Below are 16781 nucleotides of genomic sequence, written 5' to 3' on the forward strand. Positions count from 1 at the left end.
GGGTAGAAGACCACTTGACAACAAAAACTGAGATTGGAGTCAAGCCACTATAGGGTAAGGAACAGCAGGGATTGCTGGCAACCACCAAAAGCCAGGAAGAGGTTAGGAAGTATTCTTTCCTAGGGCCTACGGAGGAAGCATGGCACTGGGACATTGTGAGTCTAGACATTTAGTTTCTGGAACTGTTAAGACAATAAATTTCTGTTGTTTAAAGCCACCTACTTTCTGGTAATTTGTTATAGCACATCTAGGAAACTGATACAGGGTTTTTTATAATTAATAAAAATTAAACTTTTATTTGGAATGATTTTCCCTCACCTTTCATAATTAAACAGTGCCCTATTTTACATTACATAATTTAAGTAAAAGGCATAATATTTCATGCTAATAAACCACATTTACTCAGAAAAACAAGAACCTTTGAAAAAATACAACTTAAGACATAAGCTTTGTTATTTTAAAATTGTAGGGCTTGTCTTTACTTACATATCTTGCCTATAGACCTCACCTTAAAATAGGTAACTATAATAGATTACTAAGAACAAAGTAACAAAAATAGACAGTAAATATCAGTACTAAATCCAATAAACTTTCTGTGTGTGTATATATGTTAGTATGTAACATATATAGTTTATTACACATTTTTAAAATACAACTTTTATATATTAAAAGAAGACAAAAGAACAGCAACTCATTTTACCCAAACTCAATGAAGGCTACTGAAATCTTTTAGCTGTGACAGAGACCATTTTACCTTAAACATTTAACTGCATAAACAATTACTGATAGGAAACTAAAACAGCTCCCTTTTACACTATTATTTTTTGCCAACATTCCCATACAAATGTTTAGTTAAGGATTTTTGTACTTAATAAAATTCAAATTGTTCTTAGGGTGTTCAACACAACCATTCAAGTAATACAATAAGTATTCAGTATTACAGAATAATAAAGTATTTCAGTATTATTCAAGTAATACGGATATATGGCAAATCAATCATGTTATCATCAACTAATACTGAGAACCATACATGATGAGGACAGATGTAAATATATTTACATGCATATTTTCACATGTGTATTTGATTTATAAAAACATACATTAGTATGCATATTCTTATAGGAGAGGAGGCAGATGCACATATAAAGTTTATTCATCTTAAGAGCCAACAAATTAAAAATATATATGGAAAAAAAAATCACAGCTGCTAAAAGCTGTTCCATTTTAAATGCAGGTAAAGACAAAATTGATCTTTCAATAGCAACAGCCTTACAAAATAATTTAGTCTGCAAAATTCAATTTTAAAATTGAAGTAACTTATCACCATTGTAAGAATTAAGAAAATGCATTAAAGAGATTCTCAACTCTTCAGTAATTACTCCAGAACCATAAAAAGGCATCACAAAGAAGGAACAGATATGCGCTCCACAGTCCAAAAGAAATGAACTAAGTCTATCAAACTGATACTTCTTCCTAAAATTACTACATTTCTTTCAAGTAACTAAGTTAAACATAAAAGCTACAAATAGAGGGTAACCTACCATACACAACATTCTGATAGATTGACAGTATATTTATGAATATATGCCCTCACAGATACATAGGCAATAGATCATAAAGATGTTGATGTGACTGTAAAATTCAAAAACTGAAAGGTCAGAAGGCACATTCTAAAGAATATGAAAATATATTAATAAAGTAAAATTATCTAGAAACTACTATTTGAGGCTTTAAAAACAAACAAAAAAAATACACATTTAAATCTTCTTATTCTAAATCAAAATATTTTCCTACAAAGTTTAAAGGGCTTTTTTATTATTATTTAGGTCCAAAAAACAGTTTTTAAAATTCACATCAGAAATAACAGAAAATAAAATGTTCTTCCAATTTCAATATTCTATACAGCACCTCGCTTTCTCCTAATTTTTCCTTAAACTAAAAGGAAACCAGGTAACATTAGTGTGGCAGAGAGTTCACTATAGATTCAGTGTGATTTTCCTTATCCTGCTTTTCTTCACGTGGTGAATCTAGTTCATTTCTGCTATATTCTTCCTCACTGGAATCACTGTCCGATTCACACTCCTCCATCCTGACAGACTGACTGTCATGAGAAGCACTTTCACAGGTTTTGTCTGTGGGAACAGCTCCTTTCCGTTGGGGCAAGATAGTAAAAAATGCTTCTTGCCAGTCTCTTGTTTCCAGGTATTCCAGAATAATCTCAAACACTGCAATAAAGACAAACTCCATACATTTCTTAGCCAAGTTCATCACAATGCTGCACAATGTCTTTTAAAATACATTATCTTTGTGTTAAGAGTGCTAGTTTGTCCTAATAACTACTTTGTTCTTATCTCTTCTTTCTATTGTCTGTCAAGCCCAATTTGCCCCAAGTACTCAAGCCTGTTACCTCTTATCTAGCTTTTTCTCAGTTCAGTTCTTAAGCACTCAGAAATTTACCAGTATCCCATGTCAATTATAATCAATAAAGACCTTTTCAGTTTCTCTCCTACTCTTTTTTAGCCCCTTCACGTCTTTATCCTTTACATGCTAACAACCTAGTTAGCATTCATTTAACTTTCTTCATGTTTCCTGTAAAGAGCCACTCATGCTAGGAGCTCCTTGCCTGCTTTTTTTATTTTGTTTTTCTTTTCCCATTGGTTGTAGTAGACAGTATCAATATTGTCTCCAGGGTACTCACATCAGCATACTGCTGAAGGGCAAACCTGAATTACTTTGTGGAAAAAGTAATTTCCACTATGTATCAAAGGTTTTAGAGGCAATTCATTTGTTGAATCAATAATTTCATTTTTATAACTCTCTAGAACCTGCTATATAGAAAGTATTTAGTGTATAAGAAGTTTAATAAGTAGTTGTGTATTGACTAAAAACTCGGCTTAAAATTTTTTTTGAAGCAAAGTCAAGTCAAAGACAGGTACAAGAATGGATATGTTATTTGCAACAGCAAAAAGAAAAAAACACAATTCAACCATAGCAGAATGGTTAAATTATTGTATATTCAAATGATGGACTATTACATAGCTATTAACAACAAGTTTTTAAATTAATTAATTTATTTGAGACAAGGTCTCACTCTGTCACCCAAATTGGAGTGCAGTGGCACAACCATGGCTCACTGCAGCCTCCACCTCCTGAGCTCAGGTGATCCTCCCATCTTGTCCTCCTGAATAGCTAGGACTACAAGTACCCACCATCACGCCCAGCTAATTTTTGTATTTTTTATAGAGATGAAGTTTCCTCACGTTGCCCAGGCTGTTTTCGAACTCCTGGGCTTAAGCAATCTGCCTGTCTCGGTCTCCCAAAGTGCTAAGACTAGGATTACAGGCGTGAGCTACCGTGCCTGGCTACCATTAACAATCATTCAATGACATGAAAAAATAAAGTCATAAAGGAGAGAAAATATCCCAGATTTATAACATTGTACGTAATATACTAAAAATCCAATTATGTAATAAATAATAATATATATACATAAGAAAAGAACTAGAAGTCAACACCAAAAAGTTAATACCAAGTATTTCTGTGTAGTAAGACATAGCTAATTTTTTAACACTTCTGTACATTTTCAAAATTTTCCAATACGCATTCTGTTACTTAAACAAATTATAAATGATTACATTTTATAATTTTGTCTCCAGGAAGGTATAATACTTTCTACCTGTTCAAATATTAAATGCAATATTCTTTCTCACAATGTTCGCTCAGGTATATTTTCAGTTTATCCCTTATAGCTTACCATGATTAACTGCCAAAACTTTTCGACTATTCATCTTCACAAAATTTCCAAGCGGGAGCTGTGCATGATTGATTCCATAATCTGATGCTTGTTTATATGTGAGTCCCTAAAACAAAGACACTATGACTTCGACAAGAACATTAAATTATTTAAAGTTTCTGTAACAGTATAAATAATTTTTAGATAAGATTTATAGTTCAGAGACTATTACCTGAATGGTGGGTATGTGCGTGTTTTACTGCTCATTTGGAAACATTCTCTTGAAAATAAGTATAGTCAATGTGCAGAGCATTTGTTTTAAGCTCCTCAAGTTACAAATGAGGAAACCAAAGACATGCTTCCTGCCCAGTTACAAAGCTCCTCAGCAGCAGAACCACAAAAAAAATCTGGCTCACATGTCTCCTGATTCAAATAACCTTTCCCCATTCTACCCTGCCTTTATCTCAGTTTAAAATACAGTCAGTCCTGTACTGCATAACGAAGTCTTAGGCAACGACAGATTTCATTTACAGTGGTAGTCCCATGAGATTATAATGGAGCTAAAACATTCCTGTCACCTAGTGACTTTGGAACTGTTGGAACATCATACTGTAATGCATGACTCGTGTGTTTGTGGTCATGCTGGCAGAAACAAACCTTCTGCTAGTCACATAAAAGTACAGCACATACAATTATGTACAGTACATAATACATGACAATGATAATAAATAATTATGTTACCTGTTACGTATTTACTATACTTTTTATCGTTAGAGTGTACTCCTCCTACTCCTAAAAAAAAATAATAATTACATATAAAACAGCCTCAGTCAGGTCCTTCAGGAGGCATTCCAGAAGAAGGCACTGTTATCACAGCTCCATGCATGTCATTACCCCTAAAGACCTTTCAGTGGACCAAGATATAAAAGTAGAAGACAGTGATTTTGATGATCCTGACTCTATGTAGGCCTAGGCTAATGTGTGTGTTTGTGTCTTAGTTTTAACAAAAAAGTTTAAAAGTTAAAAAATAAAGAGGAAATTTTTTTTTTAATTTTAAAAGTTAAAAAATTTAGAAAGAGGCCTATGGAATAAGGATATATGAAGAAAATATTTTGTACAGCTGTATAATGTGTTTATGCTTTAAGCTAAATGTTATTACAAAAGAGTCCAAAAGTTTAAAAAATTAAGTTTATAAAGTAAAAATGTTACAGTAAGCTAAGGTTAATTCATTATTGAAGAAAAATTTTTAAATAAATTTAGTGTAGAGTAAGTGTACAGTATTTATAAAGTCTACAGTAGTGTACAGTAATATCCAGGTCTTCACATTTATTTGCCACTCACTGACTCACCTAGAGCAACGTGTAGTTGTGCAAGCAGTGCTCACGGTAAGTGCTCTATACATGTATACCACGTATAATCTGTATTTTTAAAATCTTTTATATCATCTATGTTTAAATATGTTTAGAAACACAAAGACCATTATGTTACAGTTGTCTACACTACTCAGTACAGTAACATTCTGTATAGATTTGTAGTCTAGGAGCAATAGGCTATGCCATACAGCCTATGTGTTGTAGGCTATACCATCTAGTAAGTACCGTCCGTAAGTACACTCTATAATATTGGTATCGCTTAATGATGTAATTCTCAGAACATATTCCCATTGTTAAGTAACATACGACTGTACTTAAACTGAATTCCTATAGAATCACCATCATTCTTCCCATAAATGTAAAAAAAAAAATTAAATTGCACAAATGGCAAAGACAAGTTAAATGAAAACTTGAATTGAGAAATTTTAAATAACTGACTATAAGTTTTATATTTCCCTGTCAATTAAAAAAATACAGAATATGAATTTCATCTCTTCTCAAAATTAAAATCTTTGAAGCCTATGTCTAACCAGAACTGAAATGGTCAAAAAACAGAGTACAGGAGAAAGAAAAGCTCAATTTCTCAACTGATGGTTTGTATACTTGTGGGGGGGGGGCGGGGAATAATAGATTGAAGCAGGTGCTTTTGAAAATAAAATTGTTTTAGTTCAGAGAAACATAAACATGAGAAAGAATGTGGTTCTATATAAATAACAGAATAGAATTTTTCCACAAAGAAAAAAATAAAAAGGCTAAAGATCATTCTGATAAAATTCCCTATGATGCAATAGAGCTGCAACTGTCCAATTGGTAGCCATGTGTGACTACTTAAATTTAAATTAATTACAATTTTAAAAATTCAGTTCTTCAGTCATACTGCACACATTTCAAGTGCTCAACAGCCACAGAGCTAACATACTGGATGAGCAGATATGAAGAATTTTGCATGCTGCAATGTAACTGGCAAAGTACAAAATGACATTTTCTTTTAGAAAGTGCTTTTCTGTAATTTTTCATCCAAATTAAGGTATGGATGGGAAGAGAGAAAAGTATAAATGAAAGAGAATAGAAAAAACATCCCATGAAAATAACATATTTAAAAACTAGTTAAGTTTTAAGGGCTTAGCAACTGATTAGCAGCAGATTCTTCTATCAATAAAGCATAGCATTTAAGCATGTGGATGGACTCCAGAACAATCGGCCTGGTTTCAAATAGCTGCTCTGTCATCTACTACTGTTGATTTTAGACTGTTGATTTCTCTGTGCTGTGAATTCCTTACCTGTGGAATGTAGATAACAATAGCACGAATCACACTGGGTTGTAGTAAAGATTAAGCAAGCTAATGTATGTGAAATACTCTGCTTAGCTCAAAAGGTGACTGACGTATAGTAGGCACTCAATAAACATCAGCTATTGTTAGTATTATTGTTACTTTCAGGAAATGGTGATATATCAATTTTAAGTACAAACAAAAGCAAAAATAAAAATGTAATAGTACCTTGTGATGGTTGTGATCTACTAATCCTCCAATCACATAGGCCTTTGATTCATCTAATTCCTTCAGTATATTAGGTGAATCTGATGTAAGATAAATCAGGTCTTCTTTTTTTATGAGTTCACTATAGTGCTCTGGTTTGATATGGATATCCTTTAAGACAATGGGGAAAGAGATTACTAATTAATAGGACCTTATGAAAGTTGGCTAAAAATGATTATTCTATTTTCCCAAAACAAATCCATTCAAAAACATATGAAACAAAGTTTGAAAGAATATAATTACAATGCATTATTTTGAATTTACAACATCAATTTCTTATAATCTCACATTTTGATCATTTAAATAGCCTCTTAATTTTATTTCCTCGTTGTTGGCCTCAGACCCCTCCAACCTACTTCGACACACTGATAGCAGGCTCTAAAACACTACTTTTAATGTTTTATCTTTTCTGTGGGATAAAATCTAAACTCCTTAATTTAAAACTCTTTCCTGAATATAGCACTAACCTACTTTGCCAACTTTATTTCCGGTTCCAACAAAACAAATGCGTTTTTACTGCCACATATTTGCTTACATTGTTCTATGACGAAAGAATGCCTTCTCCAATTACTTCCTCTCCATCTACATGAATCATGAAAGGGAAATAGCTGGCCAGGAGCGATGACTCATGCCTGTAATCCCAGCACTTTGGAAGACTGAGGTAGGTGGATCACAAGGTCAGGAGTTTGAGACCAGCCTGGTCAACATGGTGAAACTCTGTCTCTACTAAAAATATAAAAATTAGCTGGGCATGGTGGTGGGTGCCTGTAATCCCAGCTACTCAGGAGGCTGAGGCTGGGGAATTGTTTGAATCCAGGAGGCAGAGGTTGCAGTGAGCCGAGATCCTGCCATTGCACTCCAGCCTGGGTGACAGTGCAAGAGACTTTGGGAGGCCGAGATGGGCGGATCACGAGGTCAGGAGATCGAGACCATCCTGGCTAACACTGTGAAACCCCGTCTCTACTAAAAAATACAAAAAACTAGCCAGGCGAGGTAGCGGGCGCCTGTAGTCCCAGCTACTCGGGAGGCTGAGGCAGGAGAATGGCGTGAACCCGGGAGGCGGAGCTTGCAGTGAGCTGAGATCCGGCCACTGCACTCCAGCCCTGGCGACAGAGTGAGACTCCGTCTCAAAAAAAAAAAGGAAAACAGCTTATAGATTTAATTAATTCCATGTATCTGTTTCTACAAAGAGATACACGTTTGAAAACTTCTTCACCAAAATTGTCAGGTCACAGGTACAAAATTGAACAACAGCTGGCAGTCATGATTTTGTAAGCCACACTGATTGCATAAAAGATGTATCACCAGGCTCAGATGACATTTATCCATAATTTTTAATGAAACCAAGAATGAAGCAAAAGAACTCTCTACTAAAATGTATAATTAATAAATAGCCACTTTTCTGGAAAATGTTATATTATAAATTTAATAAAGGCCCCAAGAGGAACCTGATTAATTACAGACCAATGAATCTCAAATCTCTCTGGAAAGCTGATGGTATAAATGATAAATTTAACAAGTTGCAAAATAACTAAAAACATGCCTCTTTTAATTTATTACACTACTTCTTGGAAAAACAGGTACAAATGTAGGATTTGATAAATATATTATACTTAAAAACTTAAAAGCCTTTGAAAATGTTTCATATCATAGGCTATTAATAAAATAAATACCCTCGTTATGGAATTAGTGAGTGTGAAAGGGAAAATGTGTCACTGAGAGAACTGACTTTGAGAAAGAAAAATGGTATAGGGACAATTCAGTACTTCTCTAAAAAGGATCAAGTTCCTCAGGGACTGGTACCAATTCCAATCTATTTAGTCACCTTTACCAATGACTGAGAACAATTTGGTCCAATAGAAAAAATTGTGAGGCCACATACGCAATTTTAAATATTCTAGCATCTGCATTTTTTAAAAATGAAAATAGTTGAAATTAATTTTAACAATTTATTTTATTAACACAGTATACCCAAAATTTTATCATTTTAACATATAATAAATATTTTTAAAATTATCTAGGAGATATTCACATTCTTCCTCTCTCTTCTGTGCTACTGAGTCTTTGAAATCCTGTATGTATTTCACATTCATAGCACATCTCAATTCACAATTCAGACTGTCACATTTCAAGTTCAATAGCCACATGCAGTTAGTGGCCAGCACAGGGTAAGAAGAAACAGAATGCAGGCACACTTCCAAAATTTAGAGCGACTTCATTTTTATAGGTAACATATAATGTATAGCTAGTATGCCAGGGAGAAATGATATAAAGGCCCTTAAAATTATTTCTTTTTAAAAATATGTTTTAAAAGTTGACCATAAAATAGGTAAGATTTAATGAGAACAAATACAAGCTACCAGATATCTCACTCCCTTCTTCAGCATCTCTGATTTGTAATCTTAGACTTCGGTTCAGAGATTACATCTGGAGATTGTTGTATTAAGTAGCATTATATAGAATTTAGGTACAAAATGTAGACCTTCAGAAACATAAAAATACTCGGAATTATGTGAGAGTTTATCTGTTTTAATTACCTTCCAGTTGACCCATCCTTTGTCATTTTCATCCATGTTCTTTTTCAGCTGGCCTCCATGGCTTGTCAAGTAAAACTGATAAAAGATTTGTAGGTATAGAAAGAGAGAACAAATGACCATTTAAGTCTAATGTTTTATTTCTCTCATCTACTCATCTGATGATCAATGAAACACAAAATATATTCTAACTTATCTAGAAAAAAAAATTTGTGACATGCTTTGAACATACAATAAACTGTGGCAGAAATAGTATGTTTCGTGTGCATGTTTCATAACCCAGTAGCTGCAGTATCCCATTTACATTTTCATCCCAAGTAGTTATAACATGCCTGTACCTTAATCATCACTTGTCTGCAAATTCCCTGCTTCCATGTCAAGTTCCCACTCCTCTTTTTTTTTTAAACAATACAAAGTCTTGATAATTTTTCTTCGATTCTAAACCCTGATACTTATTTAAGTTTGAATCATGGGTAAGAAGGGGTCTACTACAGATAAAAATGGGGATAAAAGGACTATCATGAAACTATAAAACAAAAGTACAAAATACAAAATTTAAAATTACTATTACTTGGTAAAAACAAAATATCTAACCAAAATATATTAACAGTTCCTGGTTCTTAACATCAGTGAGCCAGTATTAATTTTTAGCTCACTTAGAATTCCAACAGAAAGATGTTATTCTTAACAGTAGCCAAACAGTCTCCCAAATCACTCCCTCATCTCAGCTTAAAAAAGACTTGACAAAACTCTCAGTGACTCAAAAGAAAACTAAAAACCTTTAAGTAGACAAAACCTATACAATAGATACCACAGCATATATCAAGCGGTGGCAGCCACAGCTTCTGCCTCTCTGTCCAATCTCTCTCCCACACTGGAAGTAATTGTAAACTGAGAAACTGGTATAAAAATATATGTACGTCCCATAAAGAAGATATTCAACTACAGGCAATGAAAAGGCCAATTTGTATAAGACTGATGATTACTGGAAAGAGTGTGTCTAAGATAACATATTAAAAGGTGTTTAAAATATTTTGCTTTATTTTGTCAAAACAGAAAACATTTTCAAATGGCATTAAAAAAGATTATCTGTAAGACTCCTGCAAAGACTATAGGAATCATCTATGTCTTTTGCCACAAAAGATATAAAAGAAAACTAGAGTCTGCTTTAAATTAATCTTCAGACATACCTGCACAGGATGCAGTGCCCGTCGATTTTCTGCGTAACATCGTTGAATCTGCTTATGAAGTTTCTTAATGTCCTATTACAGAGTTCAATTTTTAAAGCAAAGTTATTAAAATTGTCTATGGCCATTCCATGATCTTAAAGGAACGGAATAGGCAGAAGGGATGACTATATACATACAATTTTTCTTCTTAAATACAAATGCATTCTGATAAATGTTATTTGATTTCCTTACATTAACAAAATTACTATAAGTTAATGCTCTGTAAGTGACCCATTATTACGTATTTTGTATTTATTTAAAATGTTAGTTCATGAAAACAGTTACTGTCTTAAAAGACAACAACAACAAAAGACTTTCAGAGCCATATTACTATTTTCATGTTTTACCAACAACACTGGTAAAACCCCGCAGATCTTTATGATTAATAAGTGGTTAATTCAGTTCTGTCATCTAGACTGTGAAGTGTGTGTTTGTCTCTCTTTCCTGTCTGTACATATACTGACACACACACATATAAATATACATATTTATTATATCAATGCAATTTGCTAGCTAATTTAACTTAGGGGAAAGAAATTTTGAAAAACTTAAGATTCATTTCAATACACAAATTTATATAAAAGGGATATTACATATTAAAACAAAAATGATTCGATCTAATTCATATACAAGATTTTTCTGACAATGATTCATGATACCTTTAATACCATCAAGTCATCAAAACTACAGTCAATAATAAGGCGAAGGGTGCTATGAACAACATCTCTTCGAACACGTTTTCTGTCATTTCCATCTGAGTTTGATTCCATTTGACATTGTCGCTCCAATTTTTTCCTCTTGCGTTTTTCTTTCCGCTTTTGTCTAAAATTAGTAATTGAAATAACATTTTGTTATTGTGTATTCAGTTATTCACAACTCTTCTATATAAACAATAACTTCTAAAAATCATCAGGTTAAGCCATATGAAATTGTCACTTCTGTGACTATTCAAAAATGGTCAAGTATTAGCAGTTTTATACAGTACATCTAAAAGCTTCAGATAGGAAGGAAATGAGCTTCCAAAAATGATCTAAAGCTTTCTGTCTAAATCCTAACTATACCACCAGAATAGCTTCATTTGTTATTGGTATCATATTATCCCTAAGAAAACCCTCTAAATACTGAGTTTGAGTTGGATTGAATTTCACTTTCATAATTCACCTAGATGATTTTTAAGCCACATTTATAAGGTATAGAAAAAAGCAAAATAAAATTGTTCATTAAAAAAATTACATACTTTTGCTCTAATTTATACCAACTATAGTTTATTTTCTCTCCACAAACTTTGGCATTTATCATAGTAACAAATTTTAGACTGACTGTTTTCACCAAAACCTGCAATGGTTCTTGTGGCAAAATCAATGTTAGGCCAAAACTTGATCTTTCTGAGTTGGCTGTTTTTATTCCATAACTAGCACATGGACACTAATTACATCCCTTATCTAAGTCAGTTGTTTCAAAAATTGTGCTGCTACTCATAATAAGGTTCTGCATGAGAAAAAGTGTTGAGTGCAAGATCATCAACAGTGCTAAAAGATACCCCAATAATAATGTTAAAAAATAGTCTTAACAGCCAGTTGACAGTGTTAGCTAACAATATACACTTTTAGTTTCAATTTTTTTTCTCTTGCGTTTTTCTTTCCGCTTTTGTCTAAAACTATAAATGAATTTTAAGTAACAAAATTACATTTAATATGCCAAAGGGCTATGCAAGGTCTAACATTCCATATTTCTAAATAGGAAGAGAGCATATACATTTGAAACACATACTTGCGGAGTTCCCGTTGCTCTTCCCATTGTTTCTGTTTTATTAGTTTTTTCATTTGTCGTTTAGATATTGGTTCACACCCTTCACCTAATCTTGGCTTCTGGCTTTCCTCTTGATGTTCATTTATGCCTTGCTTTTTGTCAACATTAGAATTTTCAATAAATGCTGGCAACATTTCAGATGACATTATTTGGTGCCTCTGAAAAACAACTTTTGACATGAACAGATAATTTACAAGCACAAAAAGTTAAAAAACTCAATCAATATGATTAAAGTTAAACCATACAATAAATAGAAATAAAACTTTAGACAAATAAATGTCATTTATTGGTAACTATCATTTAAATACCATTTAATATAAATTAAATATCATTCATCAGCAATGCTAGCAAAGGTCTAAAGAAATGGGGTGTTTCATATACTATTGGTGGTCATGGTACAATTTTTCCGAAGGCAAGACATACATATGTTTTAAGAGCTTTAAAATCTCTATTTAGACACCCTTTGACCCAGTAATTTATTGCCTTAAATTTCTGTAAATAAATCAGAAATGCACACAAAAATGTGCACAAGAGTACGTGCAATGAATGCAGTGTTAAAAAATAGTGAAAAGTTAGAAACCTCCTGAATGTCAGTGAAAGGAAACTAAACAATTATGGTTAATCTATAACATGGGCAAGGAATACTAAGCAGCCAGTAAAAAGTATATATCCAAAATTATTTAGTAAGGGGAAACGGTTATACGTTAAATAAAACCAAATAAAACAATATATACGTTACGACCAACTTTTTTAAAAAGGTATACACACACACAAGTTTAATTCTTACCCACGGTTTTCTACATTTTCTAAAGTTATGTAATGAAAATGTTTTAATAAAACAAAAAATTTTAAAAGAGACGAAAAGCATCTTTTCTATAGTCTTCTTTAATGCTGTAGAATGAGGGAAACTATGAAAAGACAGAACTGATTTTTAAGACTGAAATCAATAACCAGGAAATAAATTCACTTGATACAAATTAAAAATAGGGCAATTTGAAAATGACTTTAAAATAAATTTGGCTGAAACATTTCAGAGAGGTCATAAGGCAATAATAACTATAAGAACAAAACAGAAAATTGTGATATAAAAGCAGGCTTTACTAAAAAGCAAAACAAGAATCTGAGAAAAGAACAATTTGAAAACTAGGAAATGAAGACATAAAAAGTTCAATAGAAGAGACAAACTCCAGATTACCTGAAGTCCCAAGAAGTAACTGATGACTTAGAAGACATCCTGACAATCTGACTCAGGATGCAGATAAAAATAGAACAGAAAAACAATATGGAGGAGCAGTAAGGACTTGGACAACAGAATGAGAGAGATAAAGGAAAAAAAGGTAATTAGAGATAAACATATAGCCTTGAATGCACTTTTTTTTTTTTTTTTTTTTTTTAAAGCTAGAAAGTAAGGTAAGCACTCACTTTAAGAAACTGGAGGTGGGGAAACTGAATAAGCCTAAAAAGACTACATGGAAAAAAAAAATTTAAAATATATATACGATTCCCTGGATCACTTTTATTTTCCTTTCTTTCAATACACAATACATTAAATAAAATTCAGCAATGCAGGTATCCAAAATAATACCGGGTGGAAGAAACTGAAAAGCACAATTAAAATTCACAGAAAACAAACTGCTCTCTTCATGAAATAATAATATTCCAAGAGAGCATTATTTTATCTGTTTATCTGTGGCATTATTTTCAGTTCTCTATTTTATTCAAAAACTGCACATGTTGATTAGCTCTATGTGAAGATTTTTTTTTTTTTTTTTTGAGACAGAGTCTCGCTCTGTCATCCAGGCTGGAGTGCAGTGGCCCTATCTCGGCTCACTGCAACTTCTGCCTCCCAGGTTCAGGCGATTCCACCGCCTCAGCCTTCTGAGTAGCTGGCATTCCAGGCGCGCGCCACCATGCTTGGCTAATTTTTGTATTTTTAGTACAGAAGGGGTTTCACCACGTTGGTCAGGCTGGTCTCGAACTCCTGACCTCGTGATCCGCCCACCTTGGCCTCCTGAAGTGCTGGGATTACAGACATAAACCACCAGGCCCGGCCTAAGTGAAGACTTTTTAAAAAGCAATTAATGTTTTACAGCTTATGTACACCAGGGGGAGCATTTGCTTTTCCTATCCAAGAAGTCTTCAGTTAAATTTAATTTGACCTGTCATAGTATAGTAATGTTTCAGTCTCTCAAATACAAGGAAAGGTCATGAGCTGGTCAACATCTTCATCTTCATCATCACCATCATCATCACCATCATCTTTTTAAAAACTATTCCTAATTAAGAAAACACACTGTACTAAGTGAAGTTTTTAGGCTTTAAACAAGCCAGGTGCACTGAGGCAAATGCAACAAAAATGATGCCAGCTTGATATCTTATAAATTACTCCTTATAGTATACTTTACAAAGATATCTACCAACTCGCACTGTCTACATTATACAATAAGTATAATGTATATCTACACTGCACTATGTACTAGCGTGTTCAGATTACATGTTAAGCAAAACATAGCATTTTATTAGGTATACTTGCTTTCTAATCGCTTTAGTTTGGGCAATAATTTATAAAATTCTGTGGCAGTTTTTCATTCCTTTTTCACATGCAGTGATGCTCACAGTACATTTTCATTCATTCAACCAAGTTCAACAAATGTTCAAGAACGTATTTTACAGTAACTATAAAAATATTTGTGTGAGGTCGGGCGCGGTGGCTCATGCGTGTAATCCCAACACTTTGGGAGGCCGAGGTGGGCGGACCACCTGAGGTCAGGAGTTCGAGACCAACATGGCGAAATCTCGTCTCTACTAAAAATACAAAAATTAGCCAGGCGTGGTGGTGGACGCCTGAAATCCCAGCTACTCGGGAGGCTGAGGCAGAAGAATCCCTTGAACTTGGGAGGCAGAGGTTTCAGTGAGCCAAGATGACATCACTGCACTCCAGCTAGGGCGACAGAGCAAGACTCTGCCTCCTATGTGTGTGTGTGTGTGTGTGAAATTTTACTTTTGCATAAAACTTTAAAAATCTGTAGGGTTCATTTGCAGATATACGTTATCAGGTGGACTTACAAACTATCTCACATTGTATTTACACATCTTAGCACAGCTTAAGGCAAGGAGGATACATCTTAAATCAATGAGCACCAAAAGAAATAAAAAGTTTTTAAAAACTGCATTAATTTATGGATTGGGATAAAATAAATATTCGTCGTAATTTATGACAGTCTCCCTTTCAGAAAAATCTCAACGAATGTGGGAATAATGCAGATTAGAATTAATGACTTGACAGCGATAGCGAAGGAATTTTTTTTTTTTTTTTTTTTTTTTTTTTTTTTTTTTTTGAGACGGAGTCTCACTAGGTCGCCCAGGCTGGAGTGCAGCGGCGAAATCTCGGCTTATTGCAACCTCCGCCTTCCTGGTTCAAGCAGTTCTCCTGCCTCAGATTCCTTGGCTGGGATTACTGGCATGCGCCACCACGGCCGGCTAATTTTGTATTTTTAGTAGAGACGGGGTTTCACCACGTTGTTCAGGCTGGTCCCGAACTCCTGACCTCAGGTGATCCACATGCCTTACCCTCCCAAAGTGCGGGGATTACAGGCGTGAGTCACGGCGCCTGGTCAGGAATGCCCTTTTTAAAGACATGCTGGCTAAACGTGGAGCAGCGAAAAGCCCTTTGTTCACTTCAGTTGTCAAGCCTTTTGAGCAGAGGGTTGGGAATGCAAGGGGCAGAGGAGATTCTTTCAGAAAGTGACAAGTAATGTGTTGCCATCCTCTTTATATCGCCAGAAAAACTTCCAAAATTTAAAGTAGTTCAGTGAAATCAAGTAACACTTCGATCTTTTTAAAACTGTCCTCAGCTCACAGCGCCTGCAGCAATTTCCCCTCGGGCTCTCTACATTTAAGAGCGTTCAGTCACGTCAGCCCTTTGCAGGAAAAATGAGGTAAGGCAGCTTTAAAGAGGTAAAGCCCACGGTCTCTAGCCACGAAGTGACAGGGTCATAACACGCTTTCCGGCCCTTTAGAGTACAGATTTCCCTCTCATTCTTTGCAAACTCACTTTTAACATACTACTGGCCGATGGCAACCCCAAAACACACGCCAACGAAAAGCACACCACCACAGGGGCGGAGCCTCGCCCACTCTCCCTTCTACGCTTCCAGCCAGCGTACGCGTTTCAGAGGCGGGATTAAGCTGCCGCTGGCGAACCAAGGAGCAGCTGGGTAGGCCGCGGGAGGCGCCTATCAACGACGTCATTTCCTTCAGCAACAGCGCCGCAGGCAACCACTTCCACACCACCGCTCCCCTCTATCCCGGAAGCCCTTGTTGCTAGTCGGGGGCTGCATGGCACGCGCCCCTTTGCGCCCAAACAATATCATAGTGCGGGGGAGCGCCAGCCAGTGCAGGACACTTACCGAGCTGAGGAGTTGATAGGAAGTGAAATCTCAGAAAGAAAGCCTTTCTAGGTTGGCCTGGTTACCGCTCACGCTTCCTTCCGCAGAAACTTCAATTCCCAGAGGCAGGGGCGGTAGTTACACAGTGGAGGCTACGGCGGTTGCGTCCACGTCATC

At 34.8% G+C, this 16781-nt stretch overlaps 1 protein-coding gene across 2 annotated transcripts; it reads right to left on the reverse strand.

Moving 5' to 3' along the window:
* Positions 1-452: 452 nt before the first annotated feature.
* Positions 453-16769, reverse strand: TRMT10A (tRNA methyltransferase 10A). 2 transcript variants are annotated; one of them, XM_017852352.1, is made up of 8 exons: positions 16626-16769; positions 12178-12385; positions 11067-11229; positions 10369-10440; positions 9182-9256; positions 6606-6755; positions 3755-3860; positions 453-2225 (listed from the first exon to the last, which is right to left on the reverse strand). In XM_017852352.1, exons 2-8 carry the CDS (start codon positions 12360-12362, stop codon positions 1957-1959), a joined length of 1020 nt encoding a protein of 339 aa, XP_017707841.1. In that variant the 5' UTR covers positions 12363-12385; positions 16626-16769; the 3' UTR covers positions 453-1956. The 2 variants fall into 2 exon arrangements, with proteins under 2 accessions (XP_017707841.1, XP_017707843.1); XM_017852354.1 differs by lacking the exon at positions 16626-16769 and adding an exon at positions 16271-16611.
* Between the last annotated feature and the right edge of the window lie 12 nt (positions 16770-16781).

This window comes from Rhinopithecus bieti, unplaced genomic scaffold (assembly GCF_001698545.2).
Source record: "Rhinopithecus bieti isolate Rb0 unplaced genomic scaffold, ASM169854v2 scaffold_34317, whole genome shotgun sequence".
In the NCBI taxonomy this organism is placed as follows: Eukaryota; Metazoa; Chordata; class Mammalia; order Primates; family Cercopithecidae; genus Rhinopithecus; species Rhinopithecus bieti.

Excerpts from the sequence above, each read along its gene's own strand:
- TRMT10A (XM_017852352.1), bottom strand. The coding sequence starts at position 12,362 with ATGTCATCTGAAATGTTGCCAGCATTTATTGAAAATTCTAATGTTGAC. Across the intron at positions 10,441-11,066 it reads ATGACTTGATGGTATTAAAG|GACATTAAGAAACTTCATAA; the intron begins GTATCATGAATC and ends ACTCTGTAATAG. Across the intron at positions 2,226-3,754 it reads AGTTTTGGCAGTTAATCATG|TGTTTGAGATTATTCTGGAA; the intron begins GTAAGCTATAAG and ends TCTTTATTGCAG.